At 33.3% G+C, this 11,440-nt stretch overlaps 1 protein-coding gene across 1 annotated transcript in view; it reads left to right on the top strand.

Annotated features, from left to right (window-relative positions):
* Positions 1–479: 479 nt before the first annotated feature.
* Positions 480–11,440, top strand: part of LOC123537315 (DNA-binding protein RFX6-like) — a 39,417-nt gene continuing 28,456 nt past the window's right edge. Inside the window, 2 exon segments of the mRNA XM_053529049.1 lie at positions 480–1,375; positions 6,938–7,121. Of these exon segments, the coding sequence (XP_053385024.1) occupies positions 1,207–1,375; positions 6,938–7,121 (353 nt within the window). The 5' untranslated portion in view covers positions 480–1,206.

Below are 11,440 nucleotides of genomic sequence, written 5' to 3'. Positions count from 1 at the left end.
AGTTTTATTAGTAACATGTTAGAAAATATTCATTAGGTAGCTGACTATACATACCTGTAAGTATATATACAGGTGAACCTGTGTTAGCGGTCATCTGTATTTAGCAGCCATCTTGTCTTAGCTTCCTTGGCTGGCTGCTAAGTGCAGGTTTTACAGTAGTACATAATTTTATTATTCGGATTTATCACTATTTAAGGCTTTTCTATCACTTGTACACACCTAGATTTAGAAAATTCTGAAAATAAAAAAATGAAGACGCATCTCTGATTTTAGAAATGGGGTCTTAAATTATACTGTATGGTAAAATATTAAAAGGGTTTATCTGTTTAGCCGGTACTGATTGGCTGGGATTTAGTTTTGATAAAATGAAGAAAAATGACATTGTTATTACAGTCTCTTATCTTTGCAATTACCTGTCACAAAATCACGTGATATCTCGTCTGCTGGCGAGATTTTAGCTGTTACCCAATTTTGTACCCAAACTTAAGTCTTATCATGGTAGTGTTTGATCATACGGGTTGTAAATGTATCAAAAATGGATTGTAGATTTTTTTTTCTTGTGAAATTTTACTACTCACAAAATATATAAACTTTGGAATATTGTGCCTGGACGTTGAAACATTGCTTTATTGATCTTCGCTTATGCTAATGGTACTTGAAAACTGTTTTATTTCGGATCAGCTTGCAATTTAAACAAATCAAAATTACACTACTACCGAATGCTTATCTTTTGTAAAAAAAAGTGTCACATTTTGTGCAAATAAAAACGATGATGAAGACTTTACATACGCCATACTTTCATTCATTGTAAATTGTTCGCGAATTGCATAGTTCTTACATGACAATTATCATATGACTATAACAAGACTCATTTCTGTTCTTTTAATAACTTAGATATTTTTAGGCTCAAACTTTAAGTGGATTAATTAAGTAATAGAACGCTTTCAGAATAGTGGGTATAGGTTTTTGACATCATAAAAGCGACGTGTTTATTGTGAAATTCGTTTGTGTATTCCGCACGTGTGTCACACCTGGATAATTCGTTTTTAACGCCTAATTTGCCGACATCATTAATACAACAATTGTGACCACTGATAAATAAAAAAAGGCACTTTGAAAGTTAAAAAACTATAAATATACGATCATGGATTTTAGAACTGTGAGAAAATAAACATATTATATCCTAATTAACTTATATTTGTGAAGATGTTGGGAACTTTACCACCTCAAACCATTGATCATCACGGCGGCATGATGAATCCGGCGAAAAGATTCCGTCGGGAAGGCAGTTTACCAGACACTGATCATGGGTCGTCGGATAGCTCGCCGGATACAGCGTATAACAGGAAATACGCGAAATCTAGTGTAAAATCAGGTATTATTTTAAAATTTGAGGTTTCTGTTGTTTTTGTCAACGCCCTTGCTATTTGTATCCTTATTTTGGCAAAGCTCTGACGCGTTTGCGTGCACAGAATCAGAAATATTACCAAGGATCTTAAATCATTAGGGTCTTTTTAGCACATATATTATATTCCTTATAATTTATAAAACTTGGTACTGTCATTGTAATAGGTGGGTTTCAGTCGAGATGACGCCTACTATACGAAATCTAAAAGATATTTGATAAAATATGTAAAAACAATTTTTTGATTAAAAATAGCGGTAATGTTAAACTGGAAAATGCAATAAAATGAAAAATAGAAATACGCATTGTCAATGCGATCGGAAATTGAAAATAAGAGTTCTAATCTCTCCGTAAATTCATTTCGTAGTATAGTATTTTTGTTTCTTTCTTTAGCTTTTATGTTGCTTTTTTAAAAAAGATATAAACTATAGTTCTAATAAATGCGTTCACAATTTTAAGTTTACTTTAGTTCGTTTATTTTATGCATGCCAAACTTCATTCCGTAGAAAATGCGTCGCAGTTAACATAAGTTACTATGACATTAATATGTTTTGCATGATTATAATTATGTCATTAAAAAAAGAAAAACAACGATGCGAGTTCCTTACTAAATTTTCATAACGCAAATATATGTATTTTATCAATTGTACACCAACTTCCGTCTTTTCCCCATTGATTGTATGTACTCATAACGCAAATGTATGCATTTTATAAATTGTACGCAAATGTCCATATTTTTCTATTGTTTTTATCTTTTTTGTTCACTGTGTATCGCGTTCCGTGTTTCTTTATATTTGTATACAATCAACTTCCTGTAGAAATTCCAAAAATGCCAAAATATCATAAACACAAAGATCGAATATCGACATTCCGAAAATGTGAACGATGGACGGCAACGACATGGCTCGGTTTCTTGGGTAAGCGCTAAATTACTGACGAATCAAGAATACATTAGAAACGGAAACTTTTTGTTTGGCTTTTAATTATTGATACTGAAGACCACTTGAATGAAGAAATCGATGACGATTACGAAAAAATATTCATTCGTCCTTGAAGATTTTATTGTTCTTCTGCTGAATGAGTATCTGAAACAAAATACCACTAATTTTTGTTGTTGAAAATTTAGAAATTTAGATTTATACTGTTACTAATTTTACGACTTTGATAAAACCAAATTACCGTTGGTTTAAAGGTAAAAATTTGATGCATTAAAGAAAAGTTAAAGCTATATATTTTATATGATCAAACATGGCTCGAGATTGTCAGTAGACTAAATAACCTCAAGATTTGTTTAAAATGTTTAAAATGATTTAAAATCTGTTTGAATTGCCGAAATTCAACACTAAGAAAAACAAATACTGGTCTTCTACTTGAGAAGTACTCGTAATCCGATAATGACGAATCTAAATTCTCTTCGGTAATGTAAATGTTAATATTTGCATGTATAATGCACATTTCGGGTTGTATATTCTATTGTTAATTGAGCATGTGTAAAACAAAAAGTAAATAAAAAGTGAAACACAGCTGTGTTTCTTTAACAAATATTGAAAATGTTAAAAAAAATAGACAGTTGAAATTGACAGCACGCTGTGCGGCAACGTTTGGAGAATGCGGCAGTTTGTTTTGTATTCACGTTTATTTTTAGTCGCCGCCGCTTGCCCATCATGGGTGACTCGGCCTTTAGATGAGTGTTAGTCATTTTCACGGCTTTCGGGTGATTTGTGCATGATCCAGAAGATAATCGTATGCTATAAGCTTCCTCGATTCTTTAACGCACACAAAACCTTGATAATCAGATGGACTTTTAGTATTTTTATATTCAGAGTCGAGTCCCTGACGGGGTTAGAACTCTCACTCTTCTACGTGCGAAGCCTGAGCATAACCAGTAAGCTATTAAAGACACCCATTGCAGCAATTGGAGGGATAAAACGGGTGGTCCTAGAAGGATGTTTCAAATAATTATTACATTGCTACCGCTAAACGTAGATACTTGGTTAGAACAAATCATACTTATATCAAAGTGTAAATGAAACAAACGAAAAAAAAAAGAACGCCAAATGTCGGCGATGATCATGTACAAGAACTTGATATTAATAAGAAACGAAAAGGAAATTATTTATTATAGTACATGCTACATGATGATCATGATACCGTGAGGAAATATTCTATTAAGCGGGCAAGCACCGCTTGTTTTAGGTGGGCAAACATCGCTTTTCGCCGCATTGTTTAGGAAGACATTTAAATAACACTAGTATGCAACATGTAATTTTCAGCTGAGTCATAATAAAACCCCTCTTATAACTGCTTTTTTTAAATGTCTTTTACAACTAACTTAGCAAACTCATTTTTTTTTTTAATTTTAAAGCTCCGACTGTCTTTCCACTAAACCTCCACTTGTTCTTGCAAAAACTGCTCTTAAAGCAAACTCTACTTCAAACCCTTAAAGAATAAAATAACACTCAGGTGTTCAAATATAATTTCAATTTCACTTAAGCCAACACATAAACAGACAACGTATCAAATTAGCTCGGGTATTTTAGTGCACTTATACGTACAAAGCTTACATGAATCGCGTACGTCTTTTTCATACCCTCTAACTTTCTAAGATTTTTTTCTGGTTTTCTTCATTTGCTAATATAAATCTTTGCACCTTTCGTAACAATGTGATATATTGATTTTTCCAGTAATCATTTAATATTTCTTATCAGGCATATTGATTTAAAGAGAAATGTTTGTGTCAAATGCGACCAAATTTCTCATAGAGATTTTCTATATTGATTTTAGAATAGAAGGGATCTAAAATGGATAAGAACAAAATTATTACTGAAAATATAGGTCACGTTTATTGTCAGCCGAAGATGTGCATGTTTTGAAAATTTGCAAATCTAAATTGCGCGTCATACGTTTCCATTCCAGTTTCAGCTAGTTCTCGAGTGTTTAAATATGAATAATGCATTGAAGAGCAGCAATAGTGACCTTTTCTGCTATAGCTGTAGTTTTAATAATTATATTGCAAAGTAAGATACTTCTTAAGTATCAGTTTGAATCATAAAAATTTAATGTAATACTTCTTGCAAACTTTGGCAAAGGTTTGAGACTTTAAAAACTACAGATACATGAAAATAAAAAATAACACTATATAAATGTAATATAAATTTCGGCAATCAAAGCGAAATGGCTTTGCACACCCAGCTTAACTAAGGAACCGTTGCGGGAGCTATCTGGTCTAGGCACATGATTGCGGACAGGTTACTAAACCATATTGTTTTTACTTGGGCTGGCCACAGAGCTGTTTTGTTTGTTTGTTTTTATTTCATTGTGGATGCATTTCTTTTCTTTTCTGGAAGAAAAAGTGAAAGAGAAGGGTGAATCAGGTGAAGTAAAACTCAATTTTAGAGCATATATTGATACAAGGCCACAGCATTATGATTCTGATGTGATTTTGCAGTACGCAAATGTGGCAGGAAAAAGCTTTCCGTAGAGTGTGCATGCGAATTTTTACTTCCGTTGCTAAGGACTTCGCAAAGTGTAAATCCCTCTATATCAGTTTTAGGACAGTTCTTCAAAATGGGGTTAGAATTTGTACTCTGAAACTGGTTAAGCTATGTGTGGCAGCGCTGTAAACATGGTCCATTTTTTTTTATAAAACATATAGGGAATGCTATTTAGGCGTGTTGGTCCTGCAGTGTATATAAACTCGTCAAGATAATTTTTTAATAACCCTAAAGTCATTTTAAACAAATATTAAGTCAAAAGAAACAACTTAAGCGTATAAACTATCATTTTGCGCTCATTTATTACCATGCAATAAAATAAAGGAAAAACACGTACATTTTGAATCATATTAGAGTTGTAAATTATATTACGTAACCTGTAATAATTAGTATAATAATAAAGCCACGTGTCACAGTAATCGGATTATCCATATCAATTACACCACCCGCTAATCTAATCATTATTTATGGTCGCTATCACACCTTTAATCGTTTTATGACTGCAGACAGATTTCATTTAATCATCTTCTTGTTGTTTTAGTGCATCTTCGCTATTTACCAACGTGAAAAGTGATATGATTAACATATTTGTAATTAAAATGTAGATTATTATTTATTATTATCATTATTATTATTATTATTATTATTATTATTATTATTATTATGGCCATCTCTCCCTTAAATACTTTATTTTTAGATTCTTACTTTTAATTCAATGTATTTAATTTTACTAATGATATAAATTGATTAAGTTTGTAGAGTTACATTCATAAAAAAATAGTCTTATGTTCTGTTCATAAGTTAATACTATGAAGTGATAGTCCCTTTTTTGAAAAAGAACTTTCAGTGTTTTGTCTTAGCTGCACACGTTATCAAGTGTTTACAACTTTAAACCTCATGCATAGTGCTGTTTACACACATACATATGAAATTTGGTTCTAGTATATCTTTGAAAAAAGAGAGTTTTCAACTAGTCATAGATGTAGTTGTTAAAAGTTATTTGTTGCATTTAAAAAGGGTAAATAGAGATACCTTTGTGTCTGAAAAGTGAGTGTTTTGATGATACACCCTATAGTAGCTATGCTAACCTGACAGTCTAGAATAAAACCTGTGGTTGGCGTACGGAAACGCATGAATGGAAACGTTTCCAACTATTTTAAACATAATGAAATTAGCGACGTTACTATATAATACCAAAAAATGTTTACACCTAATAAAATTTCGAATAAGCTGATAAAACCAGCCTTAGATTATGTTTGTAAAAAATAAACACACATATTATACATTTGTATTTTATTGGCCTTTGTGGCAGGAAATAGACGTTACAACTTTGAGAATTTTTCTTGAATTTTATGCAAAGCTACCAACCATATAGATCTCTATGTTGTCTAAGGACATCCGGATAGTTCAGCACGTGAGCAATCAAAAATCATTCATTCGCGATCGTAGATTGGTTTTCGATTCCATATTCTAGGTTCAGGCTATATTCTAACTTACGTGGATGAATGACGTTACTCTATTACTTCCGGTTCATGAAATGTGCAGAACCACCTTAAAGACACAATGGGTACTATAGTTTGTAAACTAAAAGAATTAATAGATTACAGTTCTGTGAGTCATGAAAATTTATTTTCGAGCGACTTGGTGTTGTGATGAACACAGACATTGTACACTACAAGTTTTGCGAGAGTAATTTCAATAGAACTATATCACCACTGTTGCTGTTTCTGATAAGTTGCGTCAAGTAACTTATATATTCAAATAGTTTTAAATGCCTGACCATATTTCAATATATACTATACTAGGAATAAAGATACATTTATATTGACAAAGAATTGTCCCGCCAAAAATAGCCATACCAAAAAGGTCTTTCATTTTGATTTGAAATAAAAAGAAATCTGTAAGCACCGGAATATTTTGAAGAGATTTCTGTCTAAAGATGTACAATATCAGTCCAACACACAGACGGTCTATGCCAGAAAAAAACACAAACATGAAAAAGCTTATAAATGATAAGATGTTTTTCATTATATCCTAGAACCATCAGCAGAAGATGGACAAAACTTTACAGACGAGGAAAGTGTTTTTGACGAAGAAGAACGCGCAATGCTCAGTGAAGTTGGTCACGTGGATGTCAATGGCAACAGTAACCAAGCGCCAAAGAAAACGGTAGCTCAGATCATGCGTGACAAGAAAAAACAGACTGCTATGACCTTACAATGGTAAGCATGTGTAACACATGTAAAATGTGTAGTTTCAGTGCAGATATTTGTGCCAAGATTAAAATTTCCGTTTTCTTTACAAATTTACAGCTCAGATCCGAAATCTGTACCATAATGAACATAAATTACAATTTATCTTGACACTAGCCGAGATTGAAACCGCACCGCTACGACAGCCGCGCCTATCAACACGCTAGCAAATGCGCTACCGCAACAACTCCCCAAAAAAGCTTTAACATACGTTAACCCTCGCTGATGGGCCTAATTCAGTAAGAATCGAGCCTAATTACATTACGGCAAATACATTTAGGAGTTCATAACCCAGCAGTAGGTGAAAAATGCGATTAATGTAAGAATGAATATTTTTGGTAATTTTTGAAATGTGAAGAATGCGATTTCATATCATACGAAAAACTTGCAACGGGCACGAATTTTACGTATGACTGTGTTTTGTGAAATTTGGGATCCTATTTTTCACATATGAAAAAAAATGTGGTCAGCGAAAAAATGGCCATAGAGGGTTTTGGGTAAGTTGTAAGAAAACATACTATTCAGCTGGTCCTTAAGTACTCGTGTAACATAACACACTATATTGTCCTGTCTTCCGACCGTTTTTGATCGTTTTTTTGCTATCAACCGGGCTGCCCTCAACTTTATTTCCTTGATAAGCTGTCCACTACATAAAGTTGGAAAGCATTTCCAAACAACGCAGATGATATGCATACGACATTTATTCTTGGCTTTTAAAACAATGGCAGAGTATTTTACTAAAAGTACAATAGCTATTGCTTAAAATATATTTTTTGAACATTTTTATCAATATACGAAAGAACAAAGTTACGCGCTGTCATTTAAGGTTTAGAGCCACTCTGCCCACGCATCTGTTGGCTGTGTCTATGTAACATCTGATGGAGTACATTTAACCGTGCTCAGACATGATACCAACGGCTTTGTCAGATGTGTAGACTGAGAGCGGTAATTTTGGTCAGTCTATAATGACTACAAAGATTACTGTTTTCATATACATTTACAAATGTAATTTTATTCATATCAATTTGAAATGTAAAATTTTAGCAATGGTCACGTTTTTCCCCCTATAGCATTCAAACAGTACAATGTCTCATACAATGTTTAATAATGTATTGTCAAACAATAGTTTCATTAGTATATATGTGCATTTACGCAACAGTCCCGAGTGTTTATCAAAACAGTCCTTTATATAAAAAATTGCTATATCTAATAAAAATTATGTTGGAATGAATATGAAATCCGGGATCAAAATTTTCTTTTAAGTAAGACAGTAATATGAAAAATGATTATTTTTTCCCTTACCACAATTCTTCTGATAAAGAAAATCGCTCGAGCCCCCGCCGAAAAACAAGTATGTTTAAAATACTCATTGATTATTCAATATTTATAAAAGTTCAGTCTATCTTTAAGAAGACAAACGCCGGTTTTGTTACAAAAGACTTGAAGCGGCTTTACTAATCCGCAAGTAAACTAAAGGAATTCCATTAAAATGACACATTTTCTATGTACAAAGAATGTATAAGCGCGTTAACATCTGAAGTGGTTGGAGAACATTTGATTTTCAAATCAACAGCTTTATAAAAACAGGTTATAGAAAGGTTACTTTCAGGACGATCACCTATTCAGATTGCAGTCAAGCTTTACGGAAGTGCCAACATGCACATGTTAAAATCACGAATTGTGTTTATTCTTATTTTCCAATCTTAAAAACAAAAGCCACAAAAAGGGTGAAAAAATGAAACAAAATACGCAAGTCATCGGAAATCATTTTTGAAGTAAAAAAAAAAAAAAAATTACATTCGACCTTTAATAACAATCGGAAAATTCCGCACGATTACGAATTCTCCGCGATGGTATTTCGGCATCATTCGGACATACGAGTAAATGACACAATATAATGAGAGGCTACATATTAAATCAAATATTTTGCTATTTTAATGATCGGACAATATCGAAACAAAACAAAAAATCAAACAGAAATATATTCAGTAAGAAGTCAGAGACGGAATGCAGTCGTGCACAGAAATCCGGCATAGAGAAAATAAATAAACTATTTCAGACTTTGTTGTCGGAATTGTGGGCAAATATAACTAAATATTCGAACAAAGTATATAACCTCAGAATCATCAGGTAATAAAAAAAAAAACATTCCGAGAATCTTGTCGTTCATGTAGTGTCCTACCGGGAACATATTTACAAGTATTTTTTTTTTCTGTGTCTCTAACTTGCAAATAAATCCGAACTAAAATATCCGTCAGTAAATAGTGCACATATTCTGTTGCCTAAAATACTTCTAGAAGGAAAGAAAACAGTACTTGAATACTTGAGAAAAGTTTACAAAAATAGCACCACTCACGAATCATCATTTCATCATGATAGTACGACAATTTACTAAGTTGAGTGAACCAGCTGGCAAATATACAGAGAAAAGGTTTTATATGTTATCTGAATTGTCAGGTGCGCTTTCCACAAATCACGCTACCCTACCGTTTTTGTTTGCAAGATTCCGCAACCACCACTGTTCGATCATTTATTGTTTTAGTTAAACAAACACTTCATGTGGACTATTGCCATTTCAGAAAAGAATCATGTAATAACAAATAATGACAGAAAACTTGACTTGTCCTACGAAAAAAACCTGCTTCCATCAAGATTACATCTAAAGCCAAGATAACTGTTGACAAGTTGCCTATCTGTTTCGAATTTTGTTAACTTTAGTTCAAACAGAGGAACGTTTGTGACCATTCGGAAAACTTTCGATTCCCTTTTCGAGTAAAAGCCAGGGCTTAAGGTAATAATACATAGTTTGGAGACCAGTCTCAAGACTCCGGCAACTGATTGGTTGTTTTCGAGCATGCATTTACAACTGACCAATGGCAAGGCTGTATTCAGAGATTGGTTCCCAAAATATCATTGGACCCAGAACTAGAGTGTGTTTTAGGGAGAAATATTTTTAAATACAAATTATAGTATCTCATCCACAGTAACAACGATAGACATACAGAAATGAAAAGTGTTCTGAAATATAGTTTTTAATGAATACGTATACATATTTGTTGTTCGAAACCGGTGTATAAGTATACCAGAAGCGGTTCCGAATTGAAGCTTTTTTTCTGGCACTAGAAAAAATCCTGCATCTGCATTATAAGAGTATGTGAGACTTGGAAGTCATATTGTTAAAAGTTTTAAGTATAAAAGAGAATTTAAAAAAATGCATTACGCTAAAATTTAAGGATGACCGACATAGCTGTATATTGTCTGAGTGGGAGGACTTCCGTTTAAAATGCCATTAGTAAACATGTTCTGGGATTAAATGAAGTGGCTTTTGTACACGTTTACTACAATCGCCAACTGTTTCTTATCTTTTTTACGGAGCTGTGCTATTTACAGACCATCTTTGAGCATAAATATGTTTGAAGTGCATGAAAATCACACCTAGAAACCATTACTATCAAATACATATGGACCTTGTTCATGTATTTATAATGCTCCCACACCATTTTTTTTTAAGTATTGATGCCTTAAACATTTTTAACCGCCAAACTTAAAAACGCGGCCTTCTGATATGGCTTTTCCCTGCTTCTTACTGCATTTATTCAGTATTTTAGTGTGCATAAGACCCCAGGTCTAAGCTGTTCAGTTTTATAGTAGAAATAAGTCGTATTGAAAAAAGGTTGGACTCTCTGCCATTTGATACATTTCACGTCGGTAGGGCGTACGATTCTGGCCTCTTTAAACGGCATCACACCTGGACAATTACGGTAATGGATCTCTAATGACAATCGATTACGGAACCTTCGTCAGCAATTTCGGCAACCTTCGGCCATAACAGGAAGATATTTTTCATAACAACAGGAGAAGGCCGAAATCAATCTGATCACCTCGGCTTTTATGCTATGTATTATATGGAGAATACGGAAATACCCGATGTTTCTCGATTGTTCCGAAATCGCATACGAAGAATACGTAAACGAACGAAAATTGTCGACTGTTATACTGGTCCACTACCTTAACCGACAACTGTTCTAAGGTGCAGTTTAGCGGTCTTAAGTCGCACAAGAATTTCTAACGACAGATCATAGAATAAGCACTGATTCCCTAGCCACGTGTGATTGTTCTCTAAACTGGTACGCCCGAGTGTTCTTTGTTCAAGAATGACAAAACGTTTGTTAGAAAATCTACAGGAAGTTAATACACGATTACTCTATTTTCATATACATAAAGCTACATACAATTAATGCAACTTTTAATCAATTTTGAAACACAGGTAATACTTGGAAAACCCGTGC

Source organism: Mercenaria mercenaria, chromosome 17, assembly GCF_021730395.1.
Source record: "Mercenaria mercenaria strain notata chromosome 17, MADL_Memer_1, whole genome shotgun sequence".
Classification (NCBI taxonomy): Eukaryota; Metazoa; Mollusca; class Bivalvia; order Venerida; family Veneridae; genus Mercenaria; species Mercenaria mercenaria.
The sequence above is the reverse complement of the archived record's forward strand: the minus strand, read 5'-3'. Positions and strand labels throughout refer to the sequence as shown.